This window comes from Podarcis filfolensis (genome assembly GCF_964270895.1).
Source record: "Podarcis filfolensis genome assembly, chromosome: 1".
Classification (NCBI taxonomy): domain Eukaryota; kingdom Metazoa; phylum Chordata; class Lepidosauria; order Squamata; family Lacertidae; genus Podarcis; species Podarcis filfolensis.
This window is the reverse complement of record NC_139604.1, coordinates 54,941,892-54,962,536: the sequence shown is the minus strand read 5'-3', so window position 1 is coordinate 54,962,536 and position 20,645 is coordinate 54,941,892. Positions and strand designations below refer to the sequence as shown.

Below are 20,645 nucleotides of genomic sequence, written 5' to 3'. Positions count from 1 at the left end.
TTTTGGTTACCAGAAACCTGGGCGAAAGCAAAACAAACAAACTAAAAACACCCTCCAGTCAAATTGTGTCATAGACTTGGAAGTTCTGGCAAAAGCTGAACATTTTAGGATTTACAAAAATGCTAGCTTGTGACCAAAAATCAACCCACGTCGAACAGCTTTAGTTATTATAACTTGGAACATGCCAATTTTTAATGGGTTTTTTTTTTAATCGAGTGACAGAACGTACACGCAGGATCTTCTTAATCTGCATTAAGTAACGGGAGAAAGAGCTCTCGGTGTAAATGACCTCATCGCGCGATGCAGAGGAGTGGGCCGCAATTGTCATTTCGAAGGAGATGCGCCTCTGATTGGCATGGCTTGGGAGGAGGGGGCAAGTCGGAGGTCCAGGGGGAAAGTGTGTGTGTTAGTTGGGGGGGGGGAGATAAGATTCTACCACCCAATGTTGATGAAGAGCTCTGTAGAGCGTAGGGAGGGCTGGGGAGGGGCTCTTCAGTACAATCTGGCACCGAGTTTGTTTGCCTCGCTGCCTCCGGAGTGAAATATCACAAGATGGAGAGACAGACGGTGAGGGTGCAGGTGGGCGGTGGCGGGCGGTAGCTCAGGCTGACTCAGGGGGGCCGTCATCCGCTTGGCTGGCCATATGCGGCTCGCTTAGGGAGGGAGGATCGCTCCCACAATGCACTGGGGCGAACCAAGCATGGGCACCTGGCATCAGGAGCGTGGCTTTCCCTCCTCCTTTCCTTTCCTCCCCATCCTCTGTAGAGCCTTCTAAATCCAGAACCCCTCTTTCCTGCGTTGAGTCCCTCAAGCTAGCTGCCCATAAAGCCATCCCACATCCCTTTCGCTTCCCACACAGGTAACGCTCTTCTCCTGGTCTGCTCAAGGCAGGCGATCTTAGTCTCACCTGACCATCCCAATTCGTTGCAACTTCTAAGGACTGTTCTCGCCCTCAAGACACTCTGGCACCCACAGTACACAGAAACGGGTTTTCCGCCGCCCAGCATCCTTGCCCAATCATGGTGACCTGTAAGATGTCTCCTGGAAGTTCAGAAGCAGAACGTGATCCACATTCCCATCCCCTGTCGTTTGTCTCTAGCGTTTGACAAACAGGGACATGCGGCTGTTTGACCGTTGGTGTGTGTATGTTTTAGCACTAATAGGCACTGATAGTTGATCATCAATGATGTGGCTAATTCTTTTTCTACCATCTAGGCAGGTCACCACGACCGCATCTTGTGGCCGTTAGTTCCATAAATTAATCCATTTGCTTGCCAGGAACCTGTTGTCAATCAGTGTTCTAGGGCTTTCAGAGAAAAACACCCCACCCCTCGCCATTCTTCTCCATGTATGGTTACTATAAACCTCCGTGTAAATCTCAGAGTAAAGAAGCAATCCTGATTCCAATTACCTGGATGTGAGCCCCTCTGAATTCAATAGGACTTACTTCTGAGTCTGAATTCAAAAGGACTTCTGAGTAGACATAGTTAGGATAACCCTATTAGTCCTACTCCTTACTTTAAAGAAGCAAAACAAAACCTTACATTCCCGAGAATTTTTCCTAGAGGGAAGACGCTTCAATTATCAATACCCCACCTCCGTTTGAGTTATTTTCCAGCTCTCCACCATCTCCAAGGTGGGGGCGATCAGAACTGCTTTCAGTATTCTAAATGTGGGAACACGAGATTTATATAATGACCATGTGGTATCTGCTGTTTTTGTTTTGGGCCCTTTCCCAACCATTCTGACATCACATTTGCCTTTTAAAAACAAAGCCACAAAAAACCTCACAGCACAACAGACTGACTTTTTCAGCGCTACTTCCATGACCCCGTGATCTCTTACAGGTGAATGCAGTCCTTTCAAACCCCACTGGAATATATATGTGAAGTTGGAACTGTTCCCCTTTCCCCAATACCCAATGTATGTTACTTTGCACTTATTATTTATGTTGAATCTCCTCTGCCATCTGTTGCTCAGTTACCCAGTTTGAAGAGACCCTTTTGGTGCTCTTCACAGTCTGTTTGATGTTATCATCCATACTAATTTGATGCCATCTGCAAACTTGGTTATCTTACTATCCAACCCCTGGTATGAGATCATTCAAAAATGAGTTTAAATAGCACCATTCATCTCTATGCAGATTCTGAAAGGACCTGGCTGGAATGGACTTGTCAACTAACAGGAAACGATGGGAATGTCTGTTCCGTTCTGATTCTTCAATGCTTGCACAAAATATGCTTCTAAACCACACTATCTCATCTGGAAGCCCTGCCCCTCACCAGAGATGGGAGCATAGGAAGCTGCATTGTACTGAATCAGACCACTGATCCATCTAGCTCAGAAATGGCGACACTGACTTCTGGGGTTCAGATAGGAGATACCCCAAAATCCTACCTGAAGATGCCTCGGATGGAACCTGGGACCTTCTGCCTTTGAAGCAGATGCTCTAGTACTCGGCTATGGCCCTTCTACTGCTAAGCAATGATGCAGAGAGCCAGTGTGGTGTAGTGGTTAAGAGCGGTGGACTCGTAATCTGGTGAACCGGGTTCGCTTCCCCATTCCTCCACATGCAGCTGCTGGGTGGCCTTGGGCTAGTCACACTTCTCTGAAGTCTCTCAGCCCCACTCACCTCACAGAGTGTTTGTTGTGGGGGAGGAAGGGAAAGGAGAATGTTAGCCGCTTTGAGACTCCTTCGGGTAGTGATAAAGCAGGATATCAAATCCAAACTCCTCCTCCTCCTCCTCCTCCTCCTCCTCCTCCTCCTCCTCCTCCTCTTCTCTTCTTCTTCAGAAAATGTGCTCTTTATATGTTTCCAGGATTTCTCTTCTCATACTACACATTCGATCATTAAAACCCGACAGTGAAGACATCAGGGGTCCACCTGAAACTACATCTTTCCTCTGTCCGCAGAATCCAATGTAGTCCTTCAATTTGCATCTGAATTGCTGCACTTTCTCATTTTTTAAAATTATGATTCGTGTGCAACAAGTGCAATACAATAACTCTAAGCATGTTTACTCACAGAAAGGCCAACTCATTTCAGTGGGACTTCTGTCCATGTAATGGATTATCTGCATATTCTATTTAAATAATTTTATTAATTGTCCACCATCTGAAAACAACTGTGGTGGTGTACAATATTACAATACAGCATAAAAAGAAATAAAAGCTACAGACAAACGAATAACAAGTAGGCTTTCTGGTACTGCAGGCATTTCTTTTTCCATACAGCGCACAGAGTACTTTGCACCAAACAGGTGGTTCTTTTTTTGGGCACCCACTATGCGTCCAATGAGCCATCGATCCATCCCCAGCATTTTTTCCACCATCATTGTTGGATCTGCAATGAGTTCCTCTGCCGTGCACCAGATCTCAGCTGAAGAACTATGATGTAAATCTTGCTAGTAACACCTCTCAAACTTACCTGTTTTAGACCTTTCAAGCCTCAAATACATGCTTGCACCCTTCTGCACTTTGCCTGATTATGCATAATGCAGAAGACAGACTAGGTAAAGGGCATGTCAAATTGCAGTGATACATATACATGGGCCTAAGGCCCCCTCTGCTGGCTGCTGGTAAAATTTCAAAACTTGGCAACAACTTCCAGAGGGGTTAGCCAAGTCTATTGGAGAAAAGTCAACTTAGTATCTTGTTTCATGTTAAAGGCAAACAGATTTATGATGACATAACATTTATTTGGTCCCTAAATACTTTTTCCACAATAAATCTTTCAGTCTTTAAGGTATCATAAGACTCTTCTTGTTTTCAATACTTGGTGTTCATTCTGGGGCTGCTTCATGCATAACTTCTTTTTCAATATGAAAAAACACCCATGCATCATGGAAAATATGTGCACATACACATACCCTCTTGAATGAGCTCAGTAGCAGTTTTGCTTCAGTTACAGGATTTTGCAAGCTGTAAGGATGCTTCACACATTGAATCAATGATTTTCATGTAGGAAATAGGATATGCCAGCAGTACTTCTCTACTATCATGTAGGGAGGAACACATGTATGCCTTTTCATTGCAACCACAGTCCTGCTATGTGCTCATGAAGTGAAATAAACATGCATGAACTCTTCACACTTAATAGTGGATATATGTATCTCCTATATGAAAGGGAGATGTGTGAAGCAGCTACAGTCACTCCCAAATATATAAATTCCTTCCCGTAGCACCTTAGAGACCAACTAAGTTTGTTATTGGTATAAGCTTTCGTGTGCATGCACACTTCCTCAGATAACAAATATATGTCCCAAATATATGCTATGATTGCAAAACAGGCACATGTGCAATTTTCACCCATGATGGTGCAGGGGAGTGCAGAGCATATGCTATGGTTGTATATCTGGCTCACAGTAGCAAGACCAATGCACTTTGCTACCTTAAGGTGAAGCACAGGGCTGCCCCCACATCAACCCATGGCATGTACAGAAGCCTATTGGTTCAGGACTGGTAGTTGAATCTTATTTCTGCACTAGCAACAGGACAGTGTCCTCTACCACCCATGAGAGAATCAGACTACCTAAGGGGGTGCAGAGTATTCTTGGCGACAAAGTTCTGTCCTCCAAGACTTCCCTGCCACTTGCTCACTGCTCCAGCACATGCCCTAATGCAACCATAGAGGCCAGCATGCATCATAGGAGCATAGCAATGTAGGCACATGCAGAGTGGCTGCCAGAGTGCATGGGCTGGCCCGGGTCCCTGTCTGCCTGTTTCTGGGTTCAGTGGCTTTTCTGCAGTGATGTATTGGGAGAATGCGACTTGGTGAGACAGATAGCCCAGCTCAGCAGTGGAAGCAGCTGTGGCTTTCAGTCAGAATGTGTCAGGTTTTCAGCACCAGAGCCAGTAAGGAGAGGTTTTTTGCCCATCCATGTTGCTACTGATAACTTAGTGCGTTCCTCTGAGAACCAAAGTGGATATGATGAGGGCATCTGTTTATAGATGTGTCTGTTCTGACCACACACACATATAAAGGGAGAGTGAATTCTGATTTTAACTTCAAGAAGCATGTGGGCGAGGGAAATTGGATCCTCCCAGGCAGTGCCTCTCCTATTGCTACAGACACTTTTCTCTTAGGCTGTGTTGTACACATTATGGTTTACTCTGACTGCACTGCGCTCCCACTGCTGGTGCTTGAAGCTGAGCACACATGATGTTAGTCACAATGCATCTGAATCCTGCAGCTTCTTAAGGAATACTCCTGTTTGATGCACTTCCCCTTAAACCAGCTTCCATTTGATGAGAAAAAAAGAAAGCTAAGGTTAAGCAGAGGGGTGTGCATTGCATATATGCAGCAATGCGGTGTGGGGAACGAAACCTCTTCAGTGTACACAGCAATTTAAGAAAGTCAGTTGCAGTGAGGAGGGAAGCTACCTCACTGCTTTTCAAGGTACCAATGTATACATAGCCATGAGTTGGGCTTCCTTCTGGTATTGGAGCTGGAGAGGGGGAGTGCTTAAGGATGGATCACAGTTCTCAACTATATAAAAAAAATTAAAATAAGAAAAAAATGAATACTGCAGCAGTGATCACCTGTCCAGGTGAGCCCCAGCATGCTGGCTTAGCTGCTAACATGGGGGAGGTTTGCCACTGCCACCATAACCTGCCATGCCCTGAGTGGCAATTCCCCCCCGCCCCCCGGGTCTCTGGACTATAGCCTTGAAATCTAACCCTCACTGCAACACTAGGTCTGGAAACATGGATTGTAAACATGGCTGCCCCTGTCACATCGCATTCAGTCCTCAAAGTGGAGTAGTAAAATCCAAACCATACTGACATCAGTATACATTCTAGATCAGCTGGATTAATCCCTTTTATAAGCCTTGCCCCCACATAACACCAACTGTTCTTTGTGTTAAAGGGAGTAGGACAACACTACTTCTGGATCAGCTGAGAATTTATCCTTTTGTTACCTGCCCCCTCCACCAGTATTCAAATAGTTCTGGAGGTCATTTACTTATTTATTGATTACAGGTGTTTTGCTTTTGTTTTAAAACCCACTGGATTCATTTATGCATTACGCACACTACTACTTCAACAGATGTAAAATTGTATATTTCATTCAGGTTTCCTAATTACAAAAACTTTGCAGCCTCCACAATTGTCTAGTCAAATGGTTTGGCCTTCTCTCCCTGCAATAAAGTGTGGTCCTCTTTTTGGTGAATTATTTAAAGGACACAGGTCTCATATTATATACAATAACAAGGTCATTAGCTGCACTGAGGTAGGTAGAAATACAGATGTAACCCTCTCTCCAACACACTATCACAGTTTAGTGTGAAACTGAATACAGGATGGGGTTACACAGGTTAAGAATGTGAATATGAGAGGTGGAGATGTGAATATAGGAGCAGGCATAAGGTTTAGCCCCCACTTGCTGGTATCCCCTTTTATAAACACAGAGCCAGACCTACCATTAGGCAGAATGAGACAGCTGCCTCAGGTGGAAGATGTCAGGAGGTAGGTGCACTCCCACCTCCATTCCTGAGTTTCCTAAGCAAGTTAGTCCTGTACCTCCTAAGCTGTGTATGGTGGAAGATGTTGTCCCACCACCAATGTTGAAAGAAGATTCAGCTGGCAGTCCTGTCAGGTTTTTGTATGTGGAATGGGTGCATTACTATTTTGTTCTTTGCCTTAGGCAGCAAAATATTTTTGCCTAGCCCCACTTATATAAGTGAATGCTTGCTAGGCAAAGTGCTGTATTTGATACTATTGTGGTGAGAGCAAAACATACCCTTCACCTTGACATTGGGTGACCTGGCTCTCACTGAAAAGGGTTCCATTAAGGGTTGCAGTGCACTTTCCCAGAGATCTCCGAAGTATACTATATACAATAGGGATAATGCTTTTGTGTTCATGTCTGGATGTGGTTTTGCAATAGGCTTCTGCTTGTCCAATATGGGAACAGGATACTGGACTTGACAGCCTTTGGTCTGATGCAGCTTGTCTCATCCGATCTATCTATCTATCTATCTATCTATCTATCATTCATTCATTCATTCATTCATTCACATATATTTATAGCCACCAATAACAATAGTTCTCTGGCTGGTTAACTCTTAGATTACCTGCCACACACTCTGCCCATCATAACCACTAGCATTTTCTTAGCAATTCAGAACATACTCAGCTTTTCTGCTCAACAAAAACTGCAAGCTCAAGAGGCTGGCTACACATTACACACACCATGCCAATAAACAGACATGTGTATACTGGGCTCTGATCATTGCACATTCTGGAGCCTGCCCAAAAAAAGATAGAGAAAATGTGGGCATGTTACAGGCAAACCTACAACAAATCAGGGCCCACTGGTCACTTTTATCTGGCTCTCTTTGGTTTGTCTCTCCTTATCTGATTTCCTGTGTATTTTCCTGTACAGTTACTTCCAACCTGGAAGAACTTCACAGAGTTCTCAGCAGTAACCAGTTTATGTAAAAGCAGATGAATCACAAGGATAGCTCAGTCGGTAGAGCATGAGGCTCTTAATCCCAGGGTCATGGGTTCAAGCCCCACACTGGGCAAAAGAATCCTATATTGCAGGGGTTGGACTAGATGACCCTCATGATCCCTTCTAATTGTACAATTCCATGAGTCTATGAATGGCGGTCCAAGTTTTTTCAGACTGTTCATGAAAAAGATTCAATTAACATGAAAAATGCAGAGTGCCAGGTTAGCAAATTGTAACAGTATTTCAATACCATATTGACAATCCTGATTTGAGAGCACCCCTGAGGATAAACTGGATCTGAAACATGTTGGGCTCACTAAAAATTGTGCTCCTATCTCCCTTTGCACAGCTGGATGCTCTTTCCCCTCCTTTCCCAGCAGTTGGTGGCCTGCCAGATTGCCTTTCAAGTGAATTAAAGGGAGGCTTTTTTGTAACAGTTATATGTACTGCAGTTATTGTATCATTGTTTTTTGTGTTGTGAGTCACTTTGGCACATGCGTGTAGGAAATTGGCACACACAGTTATCAAAACAGCAAATCCTCACTTGCTTTTTCTGGGTGGGGTGACAGAAGTATGATCTCTAGATAGTACTGGGTCTTCAGCACATGCAGCAGAACTACATGGTAGGACATCAAACGTAGAGGTGGTAAAATACTCTGTACGACTTCTGGCAACAGGTATGGGACTCCACTTTTGAATACTTCTCCCTGCCCTCCAGTTTGAGCAAAATCCCTGAAAACAAGAAACTAGCACACCAGAAAAGCAGGACTACAGGCGGAGTGAGGCAGCTGCCTCAGGTGGCGGATTTGGCAGGGGAGCAAAGTGTTATTTATTATTGTATTTTTACTAAGGAGGGGGAAATGGCCTCCTTTCTTTTTTGCCTGATGTGCCCAAAATTACTTAGGGGAGAGTTAGAGCGTTTGCCTTATGAGCTGAAGGCTTCAGGCTCAATCTCCACCATCTCCTGGTAGGGCTGAGAGAGATCCTGGTCTGAAATCCTGGACAGCAGCTGCCAGTCAGTGTAGACAATACTGAGCTAGATGGACCCGATGGTATGGCGCAGTAAAAAGCAGCTTCTTATGTCTGCCTCAGAGAGCAAAATGTTTTGGATCAGGGTTTTCCAAATTTGGGTCTCCAGCTGTTTTTTGGGGGGGACTACAATTCCCATCATCCCTGACCACTTGTTCTGCTAGCTAGGGATGATGTAGTTCAAAAACAGCTGGAGACCCAAGTTTGAGAAATCCTGTATTGGATCGAGGGCGTCACGAACAGTGGTTCAAAACCAACACTTTGCTGTTCTGTTGTGTTGCTGCTCCGGTCTGTTGTTGTTGTTAGCGATCATCTGAAGTGGCCCAGTTCCTTTTGTCACACCGGCACGCCGCCATTTCTGACACGTGTCTCCCCCCTGAGGTAAATCCCCGATAGGGCTGCAGCAGCCTATATATAGGGTTCCAGGAGGGCTACTGGCGAAAAGCGCGGCCGTTTTGGCGCGCCGAAGGTGTCGAGGAGAACAATCCCTTTCATCTGGCGCGGCCCAGGGGGGCGGGGGCTGGTCCAATACGCGGCTCCTGAAGAGACGGCGAGCGGGAGAGGCGTGTCTCCGCGCTGACGTCAGAGCACCCCCGCGCTGCCTATGGAGGACACCCGTGGCGCACGGCCAGGGCTGCACGACCCACCGCTATGACAACAGTCGGCCGGCCGGATTGACGCGGGCAGGGTGAGTCTCTCCGCGGGAGCAAATGCGCGCGGCTTCCTTTCATGTGGGGGGTGGGGCGGGCCTGTCTCCGGGAGCCTCGTGCGAGCAGGGGAGGGGGAGTAGGCAGGGAGAGGCGGCCACCCAATCGGCGAGGGGCCCCGGGGGGGCAGGGCGGGGGCGGGGCCGGTGACTGACACCTTCGGGCGCGTGGGGAGGGAAGGGGAAAGTACCTGCAGCTGAGGGAGGTTGCCAGCGCGCATATGTGCAGGTGGGAGGAATAGTGGTCTTTTTCAAGGGGGGGGGGGAGGACGGATAGTGGTCTCTTCCAGAGCAGCCTGTCGTTTGGCCACATGGGGCTAGTCGACGTCCCCCTCTTCGCATTGGACTGAGTGGAAGAGGGGCCTTGAGCCTTAGGAAGGAGGTATGTCTGGAGCGCCAGGTGCCCCCTAAAAGCGCCTATTTGTCAGAGGGATCTTGGAAGTTGGTTGCTCTCGGCGCAATGATATTTGAGCATGCCTACCTTGAATGCATCCCCGGCGACTTCTGAATAAATGAGCCACGTGTCGGGCCGCTACTACTGCCGTGAAAATGTGGGGAGGGATGCAGCCTCGGCGCCTAACTTCATAGGAAGACATCAGAAAGTTTGACTTGTACAGGTGTGTGTGAGCAGTTGGGAGTAGGTTGCTCTGAAAGGTGGTCAAAGAATAGAAGGGAGGTGTTTCTTGCTTTTTGTATCAGAATCGTAGACTTGGGTCATCTTAGTCCAACCTCCTGCAATGCAGGAATCTTTTGCCCAAAGTGGGGCTCGAACTCATGGCCCTGAGGTTGCCTGAGGTTATATGGATACAGGTAGTGACTATTCAGAGATGAGAGGCCGGCTACCCGAATAAATTCTGAGCAGACTGGTAGTTGTGAGGAAGTGTTTGTATCCCACGTGTTGTGCATTTATTTAGGTTTCTTAATTGTCCTGTCTCCAGGGTAGGTGTCATTACTGAAAACAGATGAATAGGCCAAAATCTCGACCCAATATAAAATTCTACAGAAAATTAAAATAGCCCCCATATCTGTCTCTGCTCTGAAAAGAAAGCCAAACATGAACTATTCACAGCACACCTGGAAATTGTTCCGTGTTGTGGTTTTGGGATGCTGAAAGTCAACATCCTTGACTAGCATAAGTAGATGTGGAATTCATGGCAGGTCTGGCTCTCTAGAGAAAAGCTGGCAATACTAGCATGTATCCTTTGGAGCAGGTGAGTACCTGGTGGTGTTCTAGACCCCTGGAACAAGGAGGAAGAGTTTTTGTTGTGAAATATTGAGGTAGGAGGATTCTGGATAAAGACAGACCTTGCTCAGAAGTGGTCTCTGGAATCCCAAGAGAAGCTCTTTAGTGGGAGACAAGTGATTTGTTTTGCTTGCTTTTCAGAGTTGAAGATAGAGTATGCCATTGAGTAGGGCATATGCACTCATCCCATTGTTATGTCTGACAAACAGGTTTTGCAGCATTTCGTATTGTTTCAACAACTGTTTGACCAGAGGCAACAGTGGGACAAAAGCAATATGTGAGTACAGTGGGACTTACTCCCTTGTAAGTGTGTGCAGCATTGCAGCCTTATTCCTCTTTTCAAAACCAAAAAAGCACTGCCTCCAGCATTTATCCGAGGTCCTGTCCACTGTTTGTGGTCCTGAAATGGCAGGCAAGGAGATAATGAAAAGAATCAGTCTTTGTCTGATATCTGCAGACTTTTCTCTTGCCTCTTTTTCTTGCTCATAAGCAAGAACACATGATTTTGTGCCCTACTGAGGTCTGCTGAATCATATATTTCGCAAAGTCCTCATTTTATCTTCTACTTGCTCAATTATTACCTAAAAGTTTATACAGGCCCTGCAGTTTGTGCTGCTCAGGAAATGGACAGTGTCATCTGTGTCTAAGCCTCAGGTGGTCAGAAACTGCACAGAACCTTGTCTTTTTATCCATTTAACCAAATATCCAAGTACCTCCCTTTTGTATTCGCAGGAGAACAATTTGCATCAATTACTACTTTCTAATCTATTTGCTGGGATGAAAATGGAATTAAATGGGAGTATGGTCTAGGAGTATTAGAGCAGTTGTCAATTCCCCTAGACTTGTGTTTCCTTTAGGTCCTGTCCACTGCTTGTGGACATTTCTGAATGGCCCTTATGCTTCTGAGCATGAGCTAACTTCTCTCTTTGAAAAGAAAAGGAGAAAGCTCTCTCATGGGATGACCAAGACCTTGAGGAAACCGCAGGTATAGTTAAATTAGACAGTATTTGTTTTTCCTTATTTTTTAAAATATGTTTCACGCCTACTTGTACATTTATTTGCTTTAGAAAGCCAGAATGCTGTGAAATGTGCCTGGGCCTTCCCTTCACTCCCTGCTTTCCAGAAACAAGGTGCACTTGGATGTGCAGGCATGCATACACAAGAGTGTAGTCCATATTATTTAGGTGTGTGGCAGGCTGTGTAAATGTGTGTTCAACTGTTGGTGGTACTAAGTGTAGAGAGGGATAGTTTTGAATTCTCCCAAATGAGTGGTCAGCAAGTGTAACCTGCAACAAAATGTTGCAATGTGGTGTGCCAGCTAGCCTTTTCTAGGATACTCTGTTCTATTCTCTCTCTCTCTTTAACAGTAAGTCAGCATGTTGTGCCTACTGGCCATGCTCAGTCCTCACTGAACATTCCCCCCCCCCCCGTGTGTGTGTGTTTACCCCTCATCCCTGTAAGGCTTTCCCTCTAAATATTTTTCTTGTACTGCTATGAACCTCGGGTTTTCCCCAAACCTGTTTGTGTGTGAATGTTGCCATTTTGACTATAAAATCAGTTTGCTATTAGTTTATAGGTTACACTGTAAAGACCCGTGAGTACAAAACAGTCACATTGATACTACTGAATTGCAACATATTTTTCCCCCATTCTATAAACAGAATGCAAGTGTGGTGAGACAGGGTTGCCATATTTCAAAAAGTAAAAACCAGGATACCCCAAAAGCATTTTTAAAGAAAACCCGCAAAATTGTTCTCCCCCCTCCCCCCCCCCGTCAATTCCACCTTTGAAAGCCCTAGGTGAGATGCAAAAGAGGAGAGGGTTTCTGTTGAAAAGGGGATTTCAGCAAGGGGTGAGAAAAGCTCTTCTGTGAAATAATTAAAGCTGTAGGCCTTCTTCTCTTTTTGATCTGATAGCCATGACAATATGTTGTGAAATCAGAGTTCCTGTGGAAAGTTTTATTCTTGTTGACCCAGGAGATGGGGGGGGGTCTGAAGCTTGGAAAATGTCCTTACCCCCACTCCGCTGTTTGGAAAGTCAACATAGCAGCTGAAATTAGCAACAAGGATAAAATAAATGAGGCCTGGAACTAGTCAAGAAGCAAATCCCTAGTGGATTTGACCTTGGCTATCACTGAGGATAAGAGCCATAATAAACTTTTAAGGAGGGTTAGTTAGTTTGTTTTACTGTGTAGGTCTGATCCCACATTTCAGAATTGCTGAAGGGCAGCAGTAAGGCTATTGCCACCTCTTATTAATTTTGGGTGGATAAGATATCTCAGTATTGTCACAGAAAAGGGGCTTCCAAGAGTATCACACAACTACTAAAATGTAATTGGAATGAACAGTGCAATCCTATATACCGGGTATGTCTCCCTGGAAGCGAGTGCCACTGAGTTCAGTGCAGTTTGCTTCCATGTAAGTGGGTCTAGAATTGCTGCCTTTGTTAGATACTTCATAGTTTGAATTGACCTTAAGTCAATATAGCCCTGTCTTTATACTCCAATCCTAAGTGCACTTACTAGGAATTTAGGTTGTAATATACTCACATACCTAGACATAGGTCTCATTAAAATCAAGGGTTTACTTCTAGAGGTAGGCATGCATAGGATTTTACTGCAAGTCTCACTGAGCTCAACAGAATACACTTCCAAGTAGGCCTGCATAGGATCCCTCTCTGCAGATAATTTTGATTGTATTGCTGCCTCTATGAGGAGAATTGATATTCTGCAGAGGAAAAGGGTAGGGCTACTTGCTCAGCTGGTTTTAGACAACTAGATTCTCCCTAACCATAATTCTGTCTCCTTAAGGAATTGCTATGTAAATAGAGGTTAGAGAATTCTAACTTTATTTGTAGCACTCTTGCCAAGCTGCAATTCCCAGGACTATTTTTCAGCAGCCAGACTCACCTCCCCTGGCCAGTTAAAAGGGTATCAAACACACAAGGAGCTGCCATCCCTGTTTGCTCTGTTTGCCGATATTGTCTACTACCCTTCCCCAACACCTCTCTTTACACCTCAGCCACCTGTCTCCCCACAGCCCACTTCAAGCCCCTCACCTCCTGCTCCACACCTGCTTTTTAAAGGAGAGGAGAGGTGCTTCACAGTGTGGCTTGCTAAGCTTGCTGGATTTGAGTGAAATGCTTTGCTGAATCAGAGCCTTTGGTTGTTGCTTAGCAGCATACCTACTGACCAGCAAGGGCATTTTGTTCAATGCATTTCTACTCATGACCTTCGTGTCCCTCCATTCTGTTTTATGTAGTTAATTATTCACAAATTGAAAGTGAATTCTTCCCAAACTCAAATCAATTAATGATCTCTTTTTATGTTACGCTGCATACATCTTAATGGTTCTGTTCCTTATATTAGAATGCTTCAAGGCACCAATTTTTAAATTTTATTTTAGTCTTAACATGATCAGCAACTATTTTTGACAATCATGTTCTTCTGCCTCAAACACCTGGCAAGCAGAAAGTCTGCCGGTGATTTTTAAAAAAACAAGGAGATACAAGTGATGAGAAAAATCTTTATCTACTTATTTGCAACATACCTGTTTACTGTACTGTACTGTACAAATATAGGGCCAGTAAAAAAAGAAAATGGAGACCTGGAAAGCCAGTGATATGGGCAGATGCATAAGAGGGCTTGTACTTCATGAGGAGGAGGAGCAAGACTGATTTTGGAGAGAGAGTCCGTCTCTGTAGCACAGAAGGGAGCTCTGTATGGAATGAGAGGACTATGAAGTGTTTCTGAGAGGGGGAGGTGTGCATTGTAGCACCATGAATAGGCTGTTTATAATCCAAGGAAACCAGTCCCTGGGGTCATATGCTGGACAGTTTTGGTCTGTTCCAGCAGTGTCATGCTTGGCATTTAATGAGCTAGTCTTTTATATCCAAAAGAGATGTGAATTTGGACTGGCGAAGAGGCTGATGGTAGAGAGTTTGCCTTCAGCCCTGGTATCTACAAGCTGTACCTCATTTCGCCTAAAGAGACCATAAACTGTATTCTCCCAGGGTTGGTTGGTTTGTTCTGCTTACAGGTCCAAGATTCTTTTGGGGGGTAAATCTGGGTTGTCTTTTCTCTCTAAATGCAACTTACTATTGTTCTTGTATAAATGATTATCCCCTCATAAACAAACAAGAGCTTTGTTATGCATAGTATAGGAACATCTGAAGGTTTCTGTTACGGTTGCCAACATTCATACCAGCCCTGTTCCTGACCATTTAACTGCAGTCTAATGAGCAGAAATTTAACAACTTTTCCTGGCAAGGAGGCAAAAGTAATGAGGAAAGCTCCACTTGGTAACATAGCCTCCCCCCTACACACCAGGCTGCCCCTACCAAGAAGGGAACAGGGCCCTTAAAAAGCTGGCAACCCAGCATTTCAACATGCCTTACTTGCAATGTAAGTTATGAAATGAAATGAAATGAAATGTATGTCCCTACTACTATTTGATTTACACAATACAGTACTAACAAAACAGAGAAGTGGAAGAAAATGCTGAAATAATGGTTTGTGGGACACAGCCCAAAAGAAGCATCCCCTCCCCTTCCCCAAAGATGACAGAGGAACTGATTCTGCTTCCGTTGGGATTGCTGAAATGCAGTGCACCTGAGTCTGCATTCCTGAATGACTGTCTCAGGTGCATAAGTAGTGGCCTTAGGGCTTTGTGTGTGCGTGCCTGCGAACGTTTAAAATAGAAACAATCAATCTGTATAATGAGGAGCCTCTACTGTAGCTTTCCCAGATAATTCCAGATAATTTACCACAAAAGTATTCTTGTTTTACAGCCCCACTGACTGTTCATGGTTTAAATGACAGAGTACTGTCATCAGCATGTTGCTCTTTATGTCAGACTTATCTGCTGCTGCTCCTATACCTTGCACACAGATTCTGTTTTACTTTGTGATTAGATTCCTTTCAGTCTTCCTTCCCAGCCGTGCAGCCTTATTACCTCTTCTCTCTTAGGCTTTTTCTGCAAGCAAAACAATCTGGGTGATTATGATGAATGCATTTCAAACACCTTCCTTGTCTCCCTTCCTCCACCACCTCTCAAAACTAATGGGTGGATCTGGTTAGTTTTTCTTCACTGCTTTATAGCTACAGCCTTTTTGCAACTCAAGAAAAAACAGACACCTGCCACATGTATTGGTTAAAATGGTTTGTACACTAGGATGTTTTCCTGTTCCTTTAGCCCAATTAAAATGGATGTGAGCAGTGAAAAAACATGGTTGTGCTGCTATACAACTCCCATGCATTTTAAAGAGCCTTTCACAACAGAGTCTCTATATCCGTTGTGACATAATATGTTGGGAGATGGGGGATCTGTGTATCTCCAGATTTTGTTGGACTCCAGTTTCCACCAGCTCCAGCTGACATATTCAGGGATGATGCGTGCTGTAGTCCAGGAACATCTGGATGGCCTCAGGTTTCCCACCCCTGCTCTAGAGATAGTCTCATAAGTAATTACTGCTAGAAATTACTTGGTTAACAGCAGGCAGATCCATCAGGTTCCAAACATCTTAGGAAAAGTCATCATTAATGATTCTGTGATATGACACACGTAATTGCATTGGACCTCTCCAAGAGACCATTTTCTTAAGAATTTCTTTTCTGTGCACATTACCTGTTGATAATCCACACTTATTGTTTAGCTATCTGTTAACCTGAAAATATATGCACCACAACTGAGAAGTTACCCATTCTACAATTTAAACACAGAGTATACACACTGCGTGAAAGTTTAGTTAGGGTTGTCATACGTCCAGATTTTCCTGGACATACCAGGAATACTGAAGTTGGAAGCAGTGTCTGGGCAGAAATCGGTGAAATGTCCTGGAAAATCCATATGGCAACCCATGGCGGCAGTGTCGTTTTTGCTGATATTTCTTAAAAATAGTTTAAAAATGCAAAAAACACAACAACTTTTGTGTTTGGATTTTCACCTTTTGAAATGTGGCAACCCTGGTTTAGTCATCTGGACAGTACAGGAAGGGTGTGCAGTGGAATAAAGAGCTCTCCTCTGAAAAATCAGTAAAAGAAACAGTACATTTCTAAAATACTGGGGCTCCATTATGCTTGGAAGTTATGTTTTCCACCTGGAGACACTGCCCTCTAAACACGGAAATGTGGTGGTTAGGGTTGCCAACTTCTTTTTGGACCTGGGCTCCTCTGGACAGATTTCTAAAGGGCATATGTGCTGCTGCCCAAAAGGGCCTGTTTCTTGTAGCTACCAGCTCTGTCTCTCTGAGAGTTGTGGCCAGGTTTCACCTGCCCATGAGGCCAGATGAGGTGACAGTATCCCTGGGGGCAGCAGATCCTGATGTCAATCTTTTTTGCCCCCTTGTCCCTCATGTATATCTTCACTCACTCCATCTTCACTGGCAGGGAGGGAGGAGACACAGGTTAGCCTCAGGCTGGCCCTGGTTGTGGCAGGCCAGGAAAGGGGTTTGGGAGACAAATCAAGCACACAATGCAGTTTATGTAGGAAAAAGTGCTACCAGAGGTATCCTTGTCCAGGACATTGAGGACTGTAAAAGAACTAGCACCTTGGATTGTGCCTGGAAACTAACCTATAGTCCAGACCAGTGCAGTTCTTCTAGCACTGCACAAACTCTGCAGTCCATTCCTGACCACTAACCAAGAAGCTGTGATTCTGGACCAGCTGCTGTTTCCCATTTTCAAGGGCAGAACCAAACAGTCTGGCTGTAAGGTTGACCATGGATTTCATACACCCAACTGTTACAGACTTGCACAGTTACTTGTGACCCACTGAGTTAAATGTAGCATACCACCTGTTTTTTGTGACTACTAACTAGGTGTTTGACAAGTTCTCTGTATTGTATTTCTGCCCCACCTCCCAGTGAGTTTCATACTCCCCCCAGTACTTAGATAACACTAAGTTATCAGCTAACATGGCAATATAAGGTCACCTATGAAGGAAGTACACCTTTCTTGTCCTTCTCAGTGGGTTCTGGCAGGATTTACACTACCAAATTATATAAAGACAATATACTTGAGGAAAAGGTATTTAATAAAAAAAAAACTAATTTACTTCAAAACTTCAAATAATATCTGCATATGGCCAGTGCTATTTTTCTAGAAAAAGAGGTGCCAGAACTCACCATGAACACATCCCTTGTTCTCATAGAATGGCAATGGTGTCAGAACTGAGTTCCAGCTGAAAAAAGCCCTGCATATGGTATAAGTGCACAGAATAAAGACCAAAAAGACAATATTGTCATTGTTGTAATTAACAAACACATTTTAAAAACTTTTTAAAAAGCCATAATTGAGCATTTCCCCCCTATAAAGAGTCTTGCACAAAATGATTTTATATAATTATGAAATCTACATTAATGTGTATGTAAATAAATTGTATCTCATCTATTAGGACACGCTGCCCTTCCGAGGTGATAAACACTTGAAAATAACAGCCACTGCAGTTTAATCATTAATATTAACATAGTAACTGAAAACTATCAACAGCTAAAAACCTTCAGGCATAGCCCATTAATTAATCAAGTGCAGACTGGAATAAAAACATCTTCAGAGATTTCTTTTAAAACATAAATAATGAAGCAATAGTACGTGTTTTCATGGAGAGGAAGTTCCAAAGGTGTGGCGCCAAAAGGTCTTATATCTGTTAGCCAGCAATCTAACAGCTCCAAGTGACAGGCTGGAGATCAGGGTGGTCCTTGGATAACCTGATCCCAAACTGTTTAGAGTTTTAAAAGCCAAAGCCAGCACATTGAATTGATTTGGAATCAGTGCAGAATAGACAGGGCTGGTCCACCCATGAGGCAAGGTGAGGCAACTGCCTCAGGCAGCAGGATCCCACAGGGGCAGCAGATCTGGCTTTCAATGCATAGTCTGCTGCTGCCGCTGCCATCTCAGTGACAGCAAAGACTGTGGTTCACTCCTTGGAGGCTGAATCTGTCACCTCCTCAACAGCTCCTCCTGTGCTGGCTCTAGAGTGGCCTCTTGGCTAATAGAAGGTGCTGCTGGTCTCCTTTCCCCATTGTTCCCAATGTAAATCTCCCTCCCCCCATCCTGGATGTAGATCTTCACTCACCCCTTCTTTCCTAGCAGAGTCCCCCCACCATTTTGTGGTTTGCCTCAGGTACCTAAATGTTTTGGCCTGGTCCTCGGAATAGGTTGAATATGATCTGAATGCCTAGATTAATTTGATGCATAGCAATAGAAAAGATTGAGTGCAATGTTAAAATTGACTGAAAAATGTACTTGCACTATAGCAGTAGACATTATTCCATCCATGCCACCACATTTTTATGCTTCACCTTGATCACTGAGGTCTTCTGATGGGGCATAGGAGGCCAACCCCAGTTCAGCTGGCCTTCACCACAAACTGAGACTATAGTGTGGCAGACCCTGACCTGCAGAACTCCTTGCCAGTAGAGGTTCAGCAGGAGTCATCTCAGCTCGCTTTTAGACATCTTCTGAAAAACAGGCTTTTTGAACCTGAGATTTTTTTTTGCCAATCAGCTGGTATGCCTGGTGTTTTTCTTGTTTTTATTATAGTATTGTATTTTTAGTTTGTATGCTGCTTTGCAGTATTTTATATGAAAGTGTGCTTATACATATTTAAACAAAATAAATAAAAAGTGTATTCTTTTGTCAGTGTATTTTAATATTGTGCAAGGAGGCACTGTGTTCAGTGGACGAAGTGACTCAGGCCAGTCCTTACCTCTCAGCTTAACCTACCTCAGAGGATTAAATTAGAGTGAGAGATGGGGAAGATCTTGTATGCTGCTTTGAATTCTCTGCAGGAAAAGTGGGATATTATTTAATATATAATATGACTGCTCTATTTTCTCGGGTCAAACGGGTCTTGTCAGGTTTTGAAGCACTATACTAACCATTAAAGAAGCATTGTGTTTGTCTGGAGATGCTAACAAGATGTGTGTGGGGGGGTAGGATAGTGTATCCCATGCATAGACAGTTTATTATGCCGCAGGGGGAGTGTGTGTCCCACTGACATTTTAATCTCAGATATATGTGTTGTCTGTCCCTAAACTGTGGTAAATTAAACCACCCTAGACCAAAGTGCCGGCATCACTCTGCCATGTCAGGTGCACAGTTGTAAAAAATCCTGATGTGACGGAAAGGTTAACAGAAAAATTACTGAGGGAATCATAATGATTTTAGAAAGTGTGACCTACAAATGGTGGCATAGTCGGTGTCAATAATGACACACAATCAGTGCAGTGGGAAAGGGAAATCCAGGCATATGGAAAGAGTGATAGTTCTGGGCCAAAGTTAATCTTTAGTGCTGGAAAGCAACTCCTTTGGCATAATTAAGTGGACTTTTCACAAGCCCTTGCAATAATGTACCTCCATTAAGGGTCCATTAAGGAAGTTAAATAAACAAGTGTAAGGTGCAAAGTCTCGTTAGGAATTAAAAGGTCTTTCTAACTGTAAGCGGTAGCAGAAGGTGCTTGTCCCTGCTTCTTGCAGCTTGGAGTGGGAGCAGCGCTAATGGCTTGGAAGACACACACATGCCCCCCCCCCATGAGATTTACTTAATGGCACACATGCGGGAGTTCAGCTAAGACGGCGGGGGGGGGGGGCGGCAAACTTTTTTCAAAGAGGGCCAGATTTGATGAAGTGAACATGTGTGAGAGCTGACCAAAGTAGTTGAGCTTTTTAAAGGATTTTACCCCAGGAAATAAACTGCCACAGGGGCTGGGGCTGGATTAAACCGACCAGCAGGCCAGATTAAGCCCCCCAAACAGACTTTGGACATGCCTGACCTAAGACATCCAGATGGTGGAACATGCAGCGCAATGGAAGACACAAAGCAACGTAGGTACATCTCCAGCTTTGAAGAGAGGCTAGTGGTCTTCTAAGGTGCATGTAAGTTTTCCCCAGGTTTAGGTTAATTGTCATGTTACAACTGTAATTCTTACTGTGTACTAGGAGAGTGATGTGGTTTGTACAGAAAAGCTCCAAGTGCAACCAAAGTGGGCTGTCTTCTGTCCCTCATTTCCATGACAAAACTGTTAAGTCTAAACATACTGTTGCTTGGTAAACTGATGCACGTGTACCATTCTCTGTAGGGCTCTTAAGGCAGAAGGGATTGCACCACCTGTGTAGTAATCAGGAAAATGCAAATATCCTGGAATTGTTGGTGTGGAGATATGGGTGGAAAAGTAGAGTGGGCATCTTGCTGCATATTTATTTAGTGGAAGAT

General features: G+C 44.3%; 1 protein-coding gene across 11 annotated transcripts in view; it reads left to right on the top strand.

The window, feature by feature from the left end:
* The first annotated feature begins 8,025 nt into the window (after positions 1-8,025).
* Positions 8,026-20,645, top strand: part of SLC43A3 (solute carrier family 43 member 3) — a 43,400-nt gene continuing 30,780 nt past the window's right edge. For 2 of the 11 annotated variants that reach the window (XR_014550224.1, XM_083622803.1), the window contains exons 1-2: positions 9,093-9,173; positions 10,644-10,711. Coding sequence is in view for 1 of the 11 variants with exons in the window: in XM_083622810.1 (XP_083478936.1) it covers positions 20,197-20,257 (61 nt within the window). In the remaining 10 variants the exon portion in view is untranslated. Of the gene's footprint in view, positions 8,134-9,053; positions 9,174-9,347; positions 9,574-10,643; positions 10,712-19,917; positions 20,258-20,291; positions 20,309-20,645 lie in introns of those variants that run through there. The other 9 variants (XR_014550223.1, XM_083622802.1, XR_014550226.1 and 6 more) reach the window with 7 other exon arrangements.